Source organism: Oncorhynchus kisutch, linkage group LG24 (assembly GCF_002021735.2).
Source record: "Oncorhynchus kisutch isolate 150728-3 linkage group LG24, Okis_V2, whole genome shotgun sequence".
Taxonomy (NCBI): Eukaryota; Metazoa; Chordata; class Actinopteri; order Salmoniformes; family Salmonidae; genus Oncorhynchus; species Oncorhynchus kisutch.
The window spans coordinates 19,394,055-19,412,909 of NC_034197.2; the positions used below are offsets into that span (position 1 = coordinate 19,394,055).

General features: G+C 40.5%; 1 protein-coding gene across 2 annotated transcripts; it reads right to left on the minus strand.

Annotated features, from left to right (window-relative positions):
* Window positions 1–6,794: 6,794 nt before the first annotated feature.
* On the minus strand, window positions 6,795–13,328 carry mad2l2 (mitotic arrest deficient 2 like 2). Of its 2 annotated transcripts, XR_004205288.1 has the most exons (10): window positions 13,182–13,328; window positions 12,962–13,011; window positions 12,733–12,851; window positions 12,568–12,639; window positions 12,336–12,436; window positions 9,263–9,357; window positions 8,897–8,970; window positions 8,650–8,742; window positions 7,151–8,525; window positions 6,795–7,076 (listed from the first exon to the last, which is right to left on the minus strand). XR_004205288.1 is itself a non-coding variant. In XM_031804108.1 (9 exons), exons 1-9 carry the CDS (start codon window positions 13,319–13,321, stop codon window positions 8,484–8,486), a joined length of 786 nt encoding a protein of 261 aa, XP_031659968.1. In that variant the 5' UTR covers window positions 13,322–13,328; the 3' UTR covers window positions 6,795–8,483. The 2 variants fall into 2 exon arrangements, 1 of the variants encoding a protein (XP_031659968.1); XM_031804108.1 differs by having other exon boundaries at window positions 6,795–8,525.
* Window positions 13,329–18,855: the final 5,527 nt, after the last annotated feature.

Consider the following 18,855-nt stretch of genomic DNA (forward strand, 5'->3'; position numbering starts at 1 on the left):
TAACACTTTTTCCTTTTTACTAACAGGATAATGACCAGTAGCCCTTTCCTGCAGTCAAATGACCTAGTGGACTCATGGGTAGAATGTTATTCATATTTTCATAATATCATAATTTAACTTACTTTTTTATGCAGAACATCTGGTGTTTCTGTTTTTTATATTTCAGTCTTCTGTGATGTCTGTATATAAAGTGTAATTTTGGGATGTAAACTGAACACATTTCATCTCCATATCTGACAATGTACAGTTGTCTTCTTTTCTTTAAGCCCATAACCATGTGTGGTGTATACTTCTGTTTCAAAGTAGATTTGTTAAAGACTACCAAGAAACACTGTGTGTGACCCTGATTTAGCCCATTGCAGTTAAAGGTTAAACAAAACTATTCCTTAATTAATGAAGGAGTGTTGTGTAATCAGATGTGTTAGATTTATTTTACTCCATGTTACATTTCTTTGGCACGGTTAGATTGTTAGATCATAGCCTCAATGGCACTGGCCAGTGTGTGGAACAGAGCTGAGGTAATGTTTGGCCTAACGTAGCACAACATTTGGCAGATATCCCCACCAGCAGAAGCAGTGGAGCACATTTTGCTGATCATCGTGAAGCGCCTGCCTTGCGCTTTGCCAACATCCTCATTACCTACCCCGACATTCCCAAACCCACTGTCACTAATAGGTCGCTGTCTGCCATCCTCTGTTTCAAGGCTGTCCATCAACATTATGTCCTCAATGTTTTTTATTGCGAAACTGAAATCTCAACAATGGAGTCTTTGTTTGATCCCACAGATGTTCTCAGACCACCACCTCTTCATGCTCTAGCTCCTCCAGCCGCAGAGCCCAGACAGCAGCAGGACCCTGAGTCACAGGCTCCCCACCCCTCCCTACAGAGGCCACGTACATTTCCCATACACAGCTCATGTCAACTCCACACCCTGGCCCTTTGTTATGGCTATTACAGAGTCATTACGTGTATTCCTTATCATTGACATTGTGTTTAAGGGGGGTGGGGGGTCAGTTTTCATGTCATCTAACCATAGCACTGCCTGGAGTTTGCTAAACGGCATCGGCACTTGGATTGGAACCAGTACTGTGGTCATATGACACAAAAATAGAGGTCTTTGGCCACACACACCACTTCTGGGTTTGGTCTTTGAAAGAGAAATGCAGAAAATACCTCATCCCTCCTGTAAAATATGGTGGTGTATCTTTGATGTTATAGGGCTAGTTTGCTTCCACTGTACCAGGGTCCTCTTGTTAATGTCAACGGGGGTGGCAGGTAGCCTAGTGGTTAGAGCGTTGGGCCTGTAACCGAAAGGTTGCTAGATTGAATCCCCGAGTTGACAAGGTAAAAATCTTTCGTTCTGCCCCTGAACAAGAAAGTTAACCCACTGTTCCCAGCCTGTCATTGTAAATAAGAATTTGTTCTTAACTGGCTTGCCTAGTTAAATATAAAAAATAAAATAGCATCATGAACTTCAGCCAAAAACCTGTTTGACTCTGACAGGAGGCTGAAACTTGGTCAGAAGTGGATCTTCCAGCAACACAATAACACCAAGCACACATCAATGATCTGGAAAGATTCTGTATGGAGGAATAGTCTAAGACCCCTCCCAATGTGTTCTCCAATCTCATAAAACATTTTAGAAAAAGGCTCAGTGTTGTTATCCTCACAAGGGGAGGGTGCTGGAATATTGAAAACAGAGGATCCAGTCATTTTTACACCTATCTATTTTACTTGTTAAACAAAATATATTTCTCTGGGCAATTGTTTTTCTATAAAATAATTATAATACAAATTTGGCATACAATATAGATAAGTATTTGTAGTATATATTTTATACAGTCTTTTTTGCTCATCTTTACGAAGGGATCCAAAGTAACACCATCTAATAGAAAATAGAATTTCCGCCTCCAGAAATGAGCCTAACCACATATTGGCCCATATTATCAGGCTGCTGTGCTGTCATCTTCCCCAAATCGATGAACTGCTACTATTATTACACAAAAATATGGTATGAGAATAACCAAATTATTCAAATATAGTTCATAAATTAGCCTTTCACTCAACAATAACTAGTACATAGAAACAAACACCAGTACCTGGTTTGCCTTCCATATTGAAATCAAGAATAAAAATTTAAAAAATAAACCAACTTACTTCAATGTCACATGCAATGAAGCTAGGCTGGGCCAATTTCTATTGTAGACTCTCAAATTGAAATAAAAACTAAAGTTGGTTCTAGATGTACTCTGATTGTGATTATTAGGTTTCATAAACATGATCAGTGCTTCCCCCACACAATTCTGACCATCAAATTGGCATAAATTTGGTGGATAGGTTGCTGCTGTTGGTCAATGGTCAGGATCTGGGAGACTGGGAAGAGAAACAGGCTCGCTTGAGCCTACTGCCTGAGGTTCATAGAAACATTATTTCACTAATTCTGTAGTCTAATAGAAACTAGATGTTTTAAGGTTTATAATACTACCAAAGAGCCCACTATAACCATTACCAATTACTACTCCTTTGATAAATAGCTCTCATACTCAAGATGCGCATTTCATCACTTGGCAATAGAAACTTCATTAATTTGAAGAAAAAAATGTTTTCTATTTAATTCTTATTAGTGCTTATGAATGTTCAATGTTACTGTACTGTTTTATTTGTTCCATGTTAGCTCACAGATTTGAGGGTTTGTTGAGTAGAGTGAAAGACTGTTCTCCTTAAAAGCCTTCCTCAGCTTTTTTTCCATCCACAAACCAAGGCTTCTGAGGACCGAACCAAAAGCGTAATTAGCGATACCACTGTGGTGTAAAGACAGAAGTCCAGTAAACTGCCTGGCACTTTTCCTATCAATCAAATAAATTATTGAGGGGGTCAAATTGACCTGTCTCTAATATTGTGGGGGGGGGGTCATGACCCCCGTCACACCCGCACGTTACGCACCTGAACACATTCATAAATGGCAGACAAAAAATTGAATCATAAGGAATACGGTTTTAAAGTGTCTGTCCTATATCTTGCAAAGCTCAGGAAATATACATATCTTATGGGACACATTCTACTTCCATTCATTTTTTAAAACTGTACCGGGTTACCTTCAGTCTTGGAGAACACTACCATGTTCGTGAGAATTTCTCCTTTCCATAGAGTGGTCGTATTAGTTTTTTTAGGCCAAACCATTCGGAATCTACAGATGTTTTCCTGAGAAGACCGATTTTGTCTCCTGGTCTGCCACTTTATACCGCAAATGCAGAAGGCTTTTAATGGGGATTTATGCGCACGGGTGCGTCAATCGACTTAAGGATTTAGGAAGGTATTAAGATTTTCAAATTAAATTTCAAATCGCTATCATCTAGTCATGTTCCTCAGAAAGCTAGGCAGTCTGTAATCTCTTGCCTCCGTACCTCACTAGGGACAGGCAGGGGGAGGCAGACTGCTGTCTCTAAGAGCAGGCCCAGAGAGAGCACACCTGACCTCAAACAGCAGTCTCAGGGGCCTCAGAGGAGAGCAAGCTCTCATAGGCCACCTGCACCTACAGTGAACGATCAAAAGGTCAAGGTAGATAATACAGCAGAGCCAGTAATAATGCTTACATTACATGAGTTAATAGTTGTAATTACTTAAAAATACACTTAGGTACACTTGCAAGATGTGCTGTATCAACTGTAAATATATATTTAGGGGCATATTCAATCAAACATGGATATTTATTTTCCAGAAAATGCCAACACATTTTTTTTTTATGCTACAAAAAATGCTTCTAAGATCTAGGTACCTGTTATCTTGAACTAAAATGTTGTTTTGTGAACAGTAGAAGGAGAGTTAGAATAGGACTCCCAAGAAGAGAGTCCAGCCACAACCCCAGTCTTATACCTGACAGAAGACCCAGCTCTGTGGCCATTACAGTATATTACCCAGGCCTGTGGCCATCCCACACCCCAGCCACACCCTTACCTCAGGTAAAGCACCCATCATAGCTCACACTGACTCAGGTAACATAGTGAGCTAGGTATGTATAATAACACATTGTACTTCGCATCGCAGGAAGAGTTTGAGGCATGGAGGACAAGTGTCCAGTAGAGGAATAGTGATTGTCCCGACAGACTCATCCAGGGAGGAGGAACAGGGAGACACTTGGAGAAGCTGAGGATGGATGAAGTAGAGAGGAAGAGTTAGAGAGAGTTGAAGAAGAATGTGATGGGGGGGAATAAAAGTGGGGTTACGGTAGAGAAGGAAAATTGATGGGAGCGACCTAGAGGAGACAGAAGAAAGGCCCAAAGATGGAGTGAAGAGAAAGAACAGATCAGATGGTGAAACCAGAGCGTTAACAGCAGGGGGGGGGGATGCTTGGAGCACAGAGCTTTACCCTGATGTATGTTCACAAACTTTTGTAAGCAGATTCAGTCAAAACATTCATATTTACAATTCAAAACCAAAATAGTTCTACTCCAGTGAAATACTTTAGTGGAGAATGCCTAGGATGTGAAGCATGTCTTGGGAATTGTATGCATGATATGTCTCAATGTTTACTTTGCATAATGAAATGCTTAACAGCAGAGAGGGAGAATGATTCATCCTTTCCATGGTACGGTTAATGGGTCAATAAAACAATTTCCCCAATCCAGTAATCAATGCATGGTTTGCACCAGGGCTCTCCAACCCTGTTCCTGGACAGCTGCCCTCCTGTAGGTTTTTGCTCCAAACCCAGTTGGAACTAACCTGATTCAGTTTATCAACCAGATAATTATTAGAATCAGATGCGCTAGATTAGGGTTGGAGCGAAAGCCTACAGGACGGTAACTCTCCAGGAACAGGTTTAGAAAGCTCTGGCTTCCAGTATAAAGTGACTAATCACACTAGACAAGTGCTTTAGCTGTAACACTGAAACAAATGACAAAACTTAGTGTACATGTTCGAACAGGCTATCGTAGAATTGAAAAATAATTGAAAAAGGCTATCGTTTGGAAGAAACCTGGCACCATCCCTACGGTGAGCCACGGTGGTGGTAGCATCATGATGTGGGGATGTTTTTCAGCAGCAGGGACTGGTAGACTAGTCAGGACTGAGGCAAAGATGAACGGAGTAAAGTACAGAGAGATCCTTGATGAAAACCTACTCCAGAGCGCTCAGAACATCAGACTGGGGCGACAGTTCACCTTCCAACAGGACAACAACCCTAAGCACACAGCCAAGACAATACAGAAGTGGGACAAGTCTCTGAATGTCTTTGAGTGGCCCAACCAGAGCCCGGACTTGAACCCTATTTTCAGGTCTCTGGAGAGAATTGAAAATAGCTGTGCAACAACGCTCCCCATTTCAGCCCTGCCACAAAAGGACCAGCTGACATCATGTCAGTGATTCTCTCGTTAACACAGGTGTGAGTGTTGACGAGGACAAGGCAGGAGATAACTCTGTCATGCTGATTGAGTTTGAATATCAGACTGGAAGCTTCAAAAGGAGGGTGGTGCTTGGAATCATTGTTTTTCCTCTGTCAACCATGGTTGTCTGCAAGGAAACACGTGCCGTCAACATTGCTTTGCAAAAAAAGGGCTTCACAGGCAAGGATATTGCTGCCAGCAACCATTTGTCGGATCATCAAGAACTTCAAGGAGAGCAGTTCAATTGTTCTGAAGAAGTCTTCAGGGAGCCCAAGGAAGTCCAGCAAGTGCCAGGACCGTCTCCTAAAGTTGATTCAGCTGCGGGATCGGGGCACCACCAGTACAGAGCTTGCTCAGGAATGGCAGCAGGGAGGTGTGAGTTCATCTGCACGCACAGTGAGGCGAAGACTTTTGGAGGATGGCCTGGTGTCAAGAAGGGCAGCAAAGAAGCCACTTCTTTCCAGGACAAACATCAGGGACAGACTGATATTCTGCAAAAGGTACAGGGATTTGACTGCTAAAAATTCCTTTTCTCTGATGAATCCCCTTTCCAATTGTTTGGGGCATCTGGAAAGAGCTTGTCCGGAGAAGACAAGGTGAGTGCTACCAACAGTCCTGTGTCATGCCAACAGTAAAGCATCCTGAGACCATTCATGTGTGGGGTTGCTTCTCAGCCAAGGGAGTGGGCTTACTCACAATTTTGCCTAAGAACACAACCATGAATAAAGAATGGTACCAACACATCCTCCGAGAGCAACTTCTCCCAACCATCCAGGAACAGTTTGGTGACAAACAATGCATTTTCCAGCATGTTGGAGCACCTTGCCATAAGGAAAAATGATAACTAAGTGGCTCGGGGAACAAAACACCGATATTTTGGGTCCAGGGCCAGGAAACTCCCCAGACCTTAATCCCATTGAGAACTTGTGGGCAATCCTCAAGAGGCGGGTGGACAAACAAAAAACCCACAAATTCTGACAAACTCCAAGCATTGATTATGCAAGAATGGGCTGCCATCAGTCAGGATGTGGCCCAGAAGTTAATTGACAGCATTCCAGGGCGGTTTGCAGAGGTCTTGAAAAAGAAGGGTCAACACTGCAAGCATCAACTTCATGTAATTGTCAATAAAAGCCTTTGACACTTTGATGCTTGTGATTATACTTCAGTATTCCATAGTAACATCTGACAAAAATATCTAAAGACACTGAAGCAGCAAACTGTGGAAATTAATATTTGTGTCATTCTCAAAACTTTTGGCCACGACTGTACACTAGATGCTTTAGACCCTAGCATGGGTAACACTTTATAATAAAGTTAATAAACCATTTATTAGGCATGCAGAGTTCTCACCAAATGTTAAGCTAGTTATTTACACAAAAACGTTTAAATGACGTATTAATGATTCGTAACATAAGATCATTTATAAGATGTTTAATATAGGTCCTTATAAACCATTCCCTAATCATTAGCAGTCTTTTTGCAGTCACTAATCAAAATAATGCTACAGTGCATTTAATATTGTAACACACTACATAAAGTAGACAAAATATAGACACATGAATATAGGAATTAACATTCATTTTAAATGAACAGGATGAAAAGCTAATACAATAAAACAGTAAAACCAAAGAACAATAAAATGATTGGAAGAAGGCGTGTTTGATATACAACCCTCAATGGTATTGTAGATACCCCTACCTGTATTCCCCATCAAATAATAAACAGAGCAAGTTCACTTCTGTCAGGTCAAATGTTATTGTAGATACCCCTACCTGTATTCCCCATCAAATAATAAACAGAGCAAGTTCACTTCTGTCAGGTCAAATGTTATTGTAGATACCCCTACCTGTATTCCCCATCAAATAATAAACAGAGCAAGTTCACTTCTGTCAGGTCAAATGTTATTGTAGATACCCCTACCTGTATTCCCCATCAAATAATAAACAGAGCAAGTTCACTTCTGTCAGGTCAAATGTTATTGTAGATACCCCTACCTGTATTCCCCATCAAATAATAAACAGAGCAAGTTCACTTCTGTCAGGTCAAATGTTATTTGCATTGTACTCAGTCCGTCCATTAGATTTACAAACCCTCCTTGTGTTAAGCAATTCTAATCAGTATCCGAGATTTAAGGAACTTTTTTGGTAAGGTGCATTACAGTGGAATGGAACATAACTTGACAAAAAAAGTATTACAGTCTACTAAAACACTTTATTTTCCAAAGTAGAATGCATTATGAAAAAACAAAAATCAAATATTAAAATCAAAAATGCTAAATCCACATTTATTCACAAAGCATTTTTGCAGTTTGGGTTGAGTACTTTCTTATGGACCAATGTCAATGTTCAACACTTACAATATCAAACCATGCAACCTGTTTGGTCATCCCTGTTATCGACTGTCTAGAATCAGGGCTATCCAACTCTGTTCATCGAGAGCTGCCGTCCAGGAACAGGGTTAGAGAGCCCTGGTCTAGAACTTTAACCAGGTAGACCGTATCCACCTGAGACTTCCCCAAAAAACATGTTTTAGTGAACACAATAATTAACATCATAGTGTAAACATAGCTTCATACAACACAAAAGGGCTGCATTTAGACAGGCAGCCAAATGCAGATCTTTTTGTCACTAATTGCTCTTTTGTTTAACCAGATCAGCTCTGAAAAAAGATCTGTCAAGAGATGTGATTGGTCAAGACCAATTAGGGGAAAAGATATCAGTATTGGGCTGCTTGTGTAAACGCAGCCTATGGTACATTTAAACATTGCTTTATACACCAACTGGAAACAAATAGAATGGGAACAAAAGTGCCCACTATACCACAGATCATTCCCCTTAGGCTTTGCTGTAATAACTATGTACATACTAAATTATTTTCATTGTGATGAGCAATGATACAGTGCTGAACCGATAACTGACTCTGCATATCCCCTCTCGCCAAGTCAAACTATGACAAAGAAAAACAGTATTTTTCTCAAAGTTTTCACAGTTCAAGCATTAGAATGAAGATCCAGAGATCCCCACTTTCCCAAATGCACACCTCAACTAGTTGATTATTGTGGCAGCTGCAGTGCGGAGATTGCCATCTTTTTTAGTCGAGCTTGATCTATGAAGCCTTTTGTGCCCTCTCCTCCACATACAGTTGCATCTAAACAAAGAAAATATGTTGTCACATACAAATTCTACACAACATTCAAACAATATTACCGTCTATTAGTATGGGCTTTCATACAAGTGTCGTAATCTTCACAAAGAACCATGCCATTGCTTACTTTCACAATGTCTGATGTCATGGTCTTCAGGGGTATGAGTCTGGGCTCCTGCATGTGTACTTCCTGCTCATCTGCAACTATCCATGGAAAATCCTGGAGGGGAACATTGACAACATCACATGTGGAGTGTACAGGCCCACACACTAGAATACAACATATATGATTGAATGTAGGTACACAAACAAGTCCGTGTATTACAATAAACACACATACAGTATTGAAACGTCATGTTTGTGACAACACTGACCTTGATGACCTGAACCTTCTCCATGTTGCGGGTGGCAGCCTCCCTGGTGTGGACCAGCACTGTAAACGTACATCCTGGGACAGTGGAAAGTAAATAGACATATTATAATACTATGACCGCTGCTAGACAACAACTTAACAGAAATTGTATACTGTATGTATAATGTGTATTTTTATATTGTATAATACAGGGCACATTTGGAAAAGAGATATATATATATATATATTCCTTGTCATGGACTCCACAAGGGAATTTGTTTGGGAACGCAAGACTTATATAGCAGCAGACCTCCAGCTATCGATTTTCACACAGAGATGTTTCTCACTGAGTGTCTCTCCATTCTCCAATATAGCTTTTCCATCTTACCCGGTGGGTTGTTTTCCAGAACTGCATCACATACACTGATCTTCAGGATAACCGCCCTCAGTAACTGTTCCACGTGTGACAGCAATGTATCAGAGCTGTAGAACCAGAAGAGTAACTCCTAAAAGCTCAAGGTATGGAAAAGGGCAATCCAACAACAAACCATATTAAATCCAATAAAATTGTATTCGGCGCATGTGACAAATACAACAGGTGTAGACTTCACCTCGAAATGCTTAATTTTCGAGCCCTAAAAAGTAAGAACATTTGAGAAAAAAAAAACGTCAAGGAAAATAGTAACACATTAAAATAACAAGGCTACATACAAGGAGTAACGGTACAGAGTCAATGTGTTTGGGGTACAAGGTAGTTGGTGATTGAGGTAATATGTACATGTAGGTAGGGGTAAAAGTGACTAGGCAATCAGGATAGATAATAGCATTAGAGTGTGTGAAGAGTGTGAATGTGTGTATATGTGTGAGTATGTGGTGTCAATATGCATGTGTTTTGTGTGTGTGAGCATATGTAGTGCATGTGTGTGTTTGTTGGAGTGTCAGAGTAGTGCGTGAGTAGATTCCAGTGAGTGTACATAGAGCCAGTGTAACAGAGTCAGTGCAACAAAAAAAGGGGGATAATGCAAATAGTCCAGGTGGCCATTTGAATAACTGTTCAACAGTCTTATGGCTTGGGGGTAAAAGCTGTTCAGGATCCTTTTGGTCCCAGACTTGGCACTCCGGTACCGCTGCCGTGCGGTAGCAGAGAGAACGGTCTATGACTTGGGTGGCTGGAGTCTTTGAAAAAGGTTTGGGCCTTCATCTGAAACCGCCTGGTACAGAAGTCCTGGATGGCAGGGAGCTTGGTCCCAGTGATGTACTGGGCCATACGAACTACCTTCTGTAGCGCATTACGGACGGATGCCACGCAGCTGTATAACTTTTTGAGGATGTATTTCAACCTTCAACCTTCTGAGGGGGAAGAGGTGTTGTCATGCCATCTTCACAACTGTGTTGGTGTGTTTGGACCATGATAGATCCTTAGTGATGTGGACACCGAGGAACATGAAGCTCTCGACCCGCTCCACTAATGCCCTGTTGATGTGAATGGGGGTGTGCTCAGCCCTCCGTTTCCTGTAGTCCATGATCAGCTCCTTTGTCTTGCTGACGTTGAGGGAGAGGTTGTTGTACTGACACCACACTGCCAGGTCTCTGACCTCCTCCCTGTAGGTGGTCTCATCATTGTCAGTGATCAGGCCTACCACTGTCGTATCATCTGCAAACTGAATGATGGTGTTGGAGTTGTGCGCGGCCACAGTCATGGGTGAACAGGGAGTACAGGAGGGGACTAAGCATGCACCCCTGAGGGTCATCACCTGGGGGCTACACATCAGGGGCTGCCCATCCAGGTGCAGAGGGAGATGTTCAGTCCCGCGGTCCTGAGCTTAATGATGAGCTTAAAGGAGAACTATGGTGTTGAACATGATGAGCAGTAGTCAATGAACACCATTCTCATATTGGTGTTCCTTTTGTCCAGGTGGGAAAAGGGCAATGTGGAGTGCAATATAGATTGCATCAGAGATTGCATCATCTGTGGATCTGTTGAGGCGGTATGCGAATTGGAGTAGGTCTAGGGTGTCTGGGATGATGGTGTTGATGTAAGCCATGACCAGCCTTTCAAAGTATTTCATGGCTACAGATTTTTATTTAACCAGGTAGGCTAGTTGAGTACAAGTTCTCATTTGCAACAATCGATGGCGGTTATGATATCGTTTAGGACCTTGAGCGTGGCTGAGGTACACCCATGACCAGCTCTGAAACCAGATTGCATATTGGAGAATGTACGGTGAGATTCAGGTGGTCGGTAATCTGTTTGTTAACTTGGCTTTCAAAGACCTTAGAAAGGCAGGGTAGGATAGATATAGGTCTGTAGCAGTTTAGGTCTAGAGTGTCTTCCCCTTTGAAAAGGGGGATGACCGCGGCAGCTTTCCAATCTATGTATTGCAACCCCTAGTAATAGGGGTTGCAACAATTGCAACAATTGCGGCAGATAATTTTAGAAAGAGAGGGTCCAGATTGTCTAGCCCAGCTGATTTGTAGGATCCAGATTTTGCAGCTCTTTCAGAACATCAGCTATCTGGATTTGGGTAAAGGAGAAGTGGGGAGGTTTGGGCAAGTTGCTGTGGGGAGCGCAGGGCTGTTGACCGGGGTAGGGGTAGGCCAGGTGGAAAGCATGGCCAGCCGTAGAAAAATGCTTATTGAAATTCTCAATTATTGTGGATTTATCGGTAGTGACAGTGTCTCCTAGCCTCAGTGCAATGGGTAGCTGGGAGAAGGTGCTCTTATTCTCCATGGACTTTATAGTGTCCCATGACTTTTTTTGAGTTTGTACTACAGGATGCACATTTCTGATTGAAAAAGCTAGCCTTAGCTTTCCTAACTGCCTGTGTATATTGGTTCCTAACTTCCCTGAAAAGTTGCATATCACGGGGGCAATTCGATGCTAATGCAGAACGCCACAGGATGTTTTTGTGCTGGTCAAGGGCAGACAGGTCTGGAGTGAACCAAGGGCTATATCTATTCCTGTTTTTTTTTAAATTAATGGACCATGCTTATTTAAGATGATGGGGAAGGCAATTTTAAAGAATAACCAGGCATCCTCTACTGATGAGATGAGGTCAATGTCATTCCAGGATACCCCGGCCAGGTCGATTACAAAGGCCTGTTCGCTGAAGTGTTTTAGGGAGATGTGAGTGCTACTGGACAAAAAAGTAATTTAGACACATTACCTTGGCGTTCTTGGGGACAGGGACTACGGTGGTCTGCTTGAAACATGTAGGTATTAAAGACTAGGGTTGTCATGATGCCTGTATCGTGATACAACGATACCGGATTTCCCATGGCAAAAAGGAAAACACAAAGCAGACTAAACACTTTGGTCCTTTAAAAAAAATCTACTGTATGTAAAATATTATGTTCTATATCTTGGAAAATGAATGTGATTCTGGGTGACAACATAAAGCTTTCCAACATTAAGACTGTTTTCCTCAGAAAATGTTGCCAGTGAAGATATATACACTCACCTGATGGATAAAAGAGGAGGCTGTGAAATCTCAAAGACAAATCTCTCAACTGGATGATGCTCTTTGTCCATGATGACCACAACCACTTTCTCTGCATCATTCTGAGGGAGAAATGTAGAACTTCATGCGAGTAATATGTATGTGTGCCCTCATGCAATAACATATTTAGTATGGTGAGCCATTGGGTTTGCAAAACTATGTCAATCATATGTAGGCTAATGTATTCTCTCACCTTCTCAATGAGGGGTTTTACACAGTGAAGAGTATCATGGATGTATTGGTTCAGCTCTGGGTGGCATGACATCTAGAAGGTAATGCAACATAAGTGATGGATATTTTGCAGATAACCGTTAATAGTAGCTGAATAGTTATTACCCCGGTGATATTATAACCTTACCTGTACAGGTACATTGTATTTCTTTCTCTTCTGGAATATTCCAGATGGGTACACCTCTCGTACATAGAGGATGAGATGAATAGCCACTTCCAAAAACTCACACAAGATGTCAGCCACCACTGCAAAAGAAGACAGGCAGTAACGAAGCTTGAGTCTATATGAAAATGAAATTGTTAATTGAAATGCACATTTTACAGGTCGATGTAAAATAATTTATATAGCTAGCTACCTTGTCCAAAATTGAGGTCTTGTCTTGTTAGCGTTGTCATTTTCTGGTGGCTGAGAGATGAGAACACAAATAATGTCGAATGATATGAGGCGAACGTTTCAAACGTCAAAAAAAGGAATTGCAACATGGAACAATTCAACCTCTGAAAAACGTAAGACTGTCGTTTGTAAAACTGTTCTCAGGATTTAAACATAATATACAGCAAAGATGCGAATAATACCTGCAACGTCTGTATATTTGTTTACATCCACTGCTTCTTGTCGTCGCTTGGTTATGACGTTTGTATGGCGCACACTGATATCTTGAAAACACACTAGTTGACGTATTGTGTGCGCTGTGTTGAAACCTCCGTTCCCCCATCTTGGCACTCCCCCACCACTGTAAAAACATATTTCGGAAGCTATAGAATACATTTATTAATTTCTACATTCGTTTTGCCACATTTATGATATTACAGATACCTTAATGCATACCTTAAAATTATAGTATGTGATCTAAGCATATGTATATATGAACACACCTACTTATTCAAGGGTTTTTCACTATTTTTTACATTGTAGAATAACAGTGAAGACACCAAAACCATGAAATAACACATATGGAATTATCCAGTAACCCAAAAAGTGTTATACAAATCAAAATATATTTTATATGTGAGATTCTTCAAAGTAGCCACCCTTTGCATTGATGACAGCTTTGCACACTCTTGGCATTCTGTCAACCAGTTTCATGAGAAGTCCATGTTATAGAACAGCTCAAATAAGCAAAGAGAAATCACAGGCCATCATAGCTTTTAGACATAAAGGTCAGTCAATATGGAACATTTCAAGAACTTTGAACGTTTCTTCAAGTGCAAAAAACATCAAGCGTTAGGATGAAACTGGTTCTCGAAGGACCGCCACAGGAAAGGAAGACCCAGAGTTACCTCTGCTGCAGAGGAGAAGTTCATTAAGCGTTACCAGCCTCAGAAATTGCAGCCCAAATAAATGCTTCACAGAGTTCAAATAACAAACACATCTCAATATTAACTGTTCAGAGTAGACTGCCCTTAATCAGGCCTTCATGGTTGAATTGCTGCAAAGAAACCACTACTAAAAAGACACCAATAAGAAGAAGATACTTGCTTGGGCCAAGAAATACGGTGGAAATCTGTCCTTTCGTCTGATGAGTCCAAATTTGAGATTTTTGGTTCCAACAGCCGTGACTTTGTAAGACGCAGTGTAGGTGAACAGATGATCTCCGCATGTGTGGTTCCCACCGTGAAGCATGGAGAAGGAGGTGTGATGGTGCTTTGCTGGTGACACTGTCAGTGATTTATTTAGAATTCAAGGCACACTTAACCAGCATGGCTACCACAGCATAATGCAGCAATATGCCATCCCAAGTGGTTTGCGGTTAGTGGTACTATCATTTGTTTTTCAACAGGACAATGACCCAAAACACACCTCCAGGCTGTGTAAGGGCAATTTGACCAAGGAGAGTGATGGAGTGCCGCATTAGATGACCTGGCCTCCACAATCACCAGACCTCAACCCAATTGAGATGGTTTGGGATGAGTTGGACCATAGAGTGAAGGAAAAGCAGCCAACAAGTGCTCAGCATATGTGGGAACTCCTTCAAGACTGTTGGAAAAGCATTCCTCATGAAGCTGGTTGAGAGAATACCAAGAATGTGCAAAGCTGTCATCAAGGTGGCTATTTTGAAGAATCTCAAATCTAAAATATATTTTGATTTGTTTAACACTTTTTTGGTTACTACATGATTCCATATGTGTTATTTCATTTTAAAATGTATTTATTTAACCTTTATTTAACCAGGAAGGGCTCATTGAGATTTAAAATCTCTTTTTCAAGAGCGTCCTGGCCAAGATAGGCAGCACCAAATCATTACAAAAATTACAGACAAACAACATGAAAAACTACCAGTAATCTGGTAAAAACCATAGAATTCACAACAGTATAACAAAATTAAAAACAGCAAATTAAAAACATTTACAGGTCAGAGAATCAGTCTCAAGATCATTCATCAGTGATTTAAAAACATAGACAGGTCAGGGAATAAGTCTCAAGATCATTCATCAGTGATTTAAAAACACCAATCGGGACAAGTTCTTCCAGTTTAAAAGTATTTTGTAAGGCGTTCCAAGACGATGGCGCAGAGTACATAAAAGCCCTTTTACCAAATTCAGTTCGGACATTTGGAACAGTTAGCAGGATAAAGTCCAGCGAACGAAGAGAGTACCCACCACATTTCTGAACAATAAAAATGCCCAAATAAAAAGGTAGTAAACACAAAATGGCTTTGTAAATAAAAGTATACCAGTGCCTGAGGCTATGAGTGACTAGAGAAGGCCAGCCAACCCTGGTATACAAAGTGCAGTGGTGCGTAAGGGTTTTGCAGTTTAAAATAAATCTCAAAGTGCCATGGTAAAGGATGTCAAGTGATCTCAAACACTGAGCGGAAGCATTCATATATAAAATATCTCCATAGTTCTCACAACCATACCCGGCCAAAAACAAAGCAATACAAAAACATAGAATAAGGAACATAGAATAGTCACAGTTGTCACACCCTGGCCATAAAGAGGCTTTTATTCTCTATTTTGGTTAGGCCAGGGTGTGACAACTGTGACTATTCTATGTTTCTTATTCAATGTTTTTGTATTGCTTTGTTTTTGGCCGGGTATGGTTCTCAATCAGGGACAGCTGCCTATCGTTGTCTCTGATTGAGAACCATACTTAGGTAGCTCTTGCCCACATGGGTTTTGTGGGTAGTTGCTTTCTGTTTTTGTGTCTGCACCAGACAGAACTGTTTCGGTTGTTGTTGTTGTTGTTTTGTTAATCAGTGTTCAGTTCCATTAATAAATGGATGAATACGTACCACGCTGCACCTTGGTCCTCACCTTCTTCATACGACGACCGTTACAATAGTCCAGTAAGGGTATTAATGTAGCTGATAATAGCCTCCTTCTGGCTTCAAATGAAAAACAGGCCTTATTCCTAAAATAAAATCGCAATTTCAGCTTCAATTGTTTTGTAAGTTGTTGAATATGCAATTTAAAAGAGAGGCCGCCATCAATTAAAATTCCAAGATATTTATATGAGGTTACAACCTCAATCTCCTTGCCCTGACAGGTAGTAATAGATGAAAGGTTCAGAGGTCTATTTCTTGCTTTAGAAAACACCGTTAGTGTAGTTTTGTCAGTATTGAGGATAAGCTTCAATTGACACAAGGTATGCTGAACAGTATAAAAAGCAGGTTTGCAAGTTCTGGAAAGCTTTTGTAAGAGATGAGGCACAAAAGTAAATAACAGTATCATCAGCATAAAAATGAAGTTGCGCATTTTGGACATTTTTGTCTAAATCATTTATATAAATAGTGAATAAGAGAGGACCAAGTACAGAGCCTTGGGGCACACCATTAATGACAGACAATTTAACAGACATAAGCCCATCAAATTGAGTACACTGAGTTATATCATACAGATAGCAAACCATGCAACTGCATGCTCTGAAAGACCTACACTCGACAATTTCTGCATTAGCATAGCATGATCAACTGTATCAAATGCCTTAGAGAGATCAATAAAAAGTGAGACACAGTGCTGTTTTTTGTCAAGGGTTTTGATGTCTTCACTATTATTCTACCAGGTAGAAAATAGTACAAATTAAGAAAAACTCTTGAATGAGCAGGTTTTGTATAAAACCATTTAAATTAAAGTATACTTTTTTTTTAGATTACTGTTACTGTCCCTACCACAAAAATATATATACTTAAAATAGACATAATTTTGTCCTTGAAACATTGATTTGAAATACTGTATAATTCCATTCATTTCTTTGGAGGACTGCTCCTACTGGGGAATGCCAAATTATGGCCGACAGGTTGCTTCAAAGCCTCTCAATGGCCAATATACTGTATAGCATCAGCAATCCAGGGTTATATCCATCATTAGCACACAAAAATAGCCAATGCACAAAAATGACTACACTTTTGAGCTCCATGGGGGCATTCTCATGTGGTAGAGAGAATCCCCTGGTCACCTATAGAGACCTGCTAAGAGGAAGGATGTTAAGTGCCACATGCCTTTCAATGCATGACTTTGAACACCTTGAAATGTATTTGTTGTAAGAAATGTGCAATATAAATCAAGTTTGATTTGATTGATGACATTACAGCAGTAGAATAGAGGACAAGTGCAGTTTTTCCATAAACTAATTGATAACTTGGGATTTTATCACTTGACATATAAATCATATAGTGGGAAGGGTCCTACAAATTAAGACTGTGTGAATGCATGTACCACTTCAAATAAGCAAGGTCATAAGTCTCTGGTCATGAAACTACAACACAGGTTGGATGTCTAAACAAAGTCAATTCTGAATGTCAATAGATTTTAAGATCCCTTATGATCCATGACAACATTCTAGGACTGAGTTAACACTCATCTAAGTCTGGTATCCAGGGTAGTCTCGTTAATATTAATAACATTGATTAAGTGTCTCTTTCCTTGTAGAATATTGACAGCAGTATAGAACACATTGTATTGCTAAGATGCTCAAACGTAACATAATAGCTACACTCACCGACACAGGATAAACTTTATCCCTCATGCTGGCTCTGACTAAACCGGTAAGTTGCCCCTCACAATAGCTGCACTTCTCCACATGGCCAGACTTTTAGTGGTCTTCCCCTTTTAATGCCTTAATGCTCATCCTTGAAAAATGTCATAAGGTCTGAAATAAAAGTCAACATACTGTACAAACAATTATCTAGGCTAAGTAATACAATATTATTTTTTGATCTACTGTTCTGCTAACTAGCTAGCTAAAGTGTCGTCAGTGGCTAGCTAAGACAGAGAAAGGAGATGGAAGAGGTTCAACACTTTATTAAATGAATTTCAATACACCACATGGATTCATCATAGATTGGGCAAAGGTCTCTGATCGCGCTGGTGAACGGTAGCTGACAATGTCGGCTAGAGATGACGTGAGGAGCTTCCTGCAGGAATTTGTAGTCTTACTGAGGTTTTTTCTGTAGCTAATTAGCATTTGTTTTAAAGTAAATTGAGGCAAAATATATTGATAAAACTCACCTTGCCTGAGAGATAATTAAAGCGATTATCAAAACGTCCCGCCAAGCTAAGCCTACACCAAACACATACTTAGTTTGAAGTGTTTGTAAAATTCACTATGTGAAAAATGAATGGTGAAAAAACGAATCAAACCATCGAGAAGGATAAAATCATTTGTATCATCATTGGAAAGAGCCATATACCTACTATCGCATGAGCCTTATCAATTTATGGCCAGGTGATGAATGCTGACCTTGATGAAATCATGAACTTTGTTCAAGGCTTCATAATTATAGAGCAAGAGGCACACTTTTCAAGACTATCTGCCTTCAGTCCTCGATAGAGCACAGTGCTGCTGCCTGTATAACATAATAACTGACTTCCAGTTATTTTCAGGTTAATTTGGGTGACTAACGTGCTGACCACACTGCTTGCGTCACGTGTGCGAGCGTTGAAAAAGAAATGTACACATGCATGTTATTCAATCATTGCACCCACACTGCTTGTGCTTGTCAACTAGTGTCTGCATAGCCAGGCGCTAAAATAGAACTTGGTTCTTGAAGGGCTGCAAGTTCCGCCTCTCCCATCCCTTCATTGGTTTTTAGGAACATATACCGACGCGCCATCTCCTCATTGGTTTTTAGGAGCATATATCCACTTGGGTGATTGGAAGATAAACTGAGGTCCAAACTCCAGTCCAGTTGGTGTGGGTAATGCACCTTAAAATTGGTTGCCAACCACCATACAAAGTCCAAAGAAGAAGAAGAAGCCTGAAGGAGGAGAGATTACTAGAAACAAAAACTTTTATCTGTGGATTAAT

Coding starts and splice junctions, on each gene's coding strand:
- mad2l2 (XM_031804108.1), bottom strand. CDS start 13,321: ATGGGGGAACGGAGGTTTCAACACAGCGCACACAATACGTCAACTAGT. Junction 9,358..12,335: donor CCTCCTCTTTTATCCATCAG/GTGAGTGTATAT, acceptor CTGGTTCTACAG/CTCTGATACATTGCTGTCAC. Junction 8,971..9,262: donor TCTGGAAAACAACCCACCGG/GTAAGATGGAAA, acceptor CCACTGTCCCAG/GATGTACGTTTACAGTGCTG.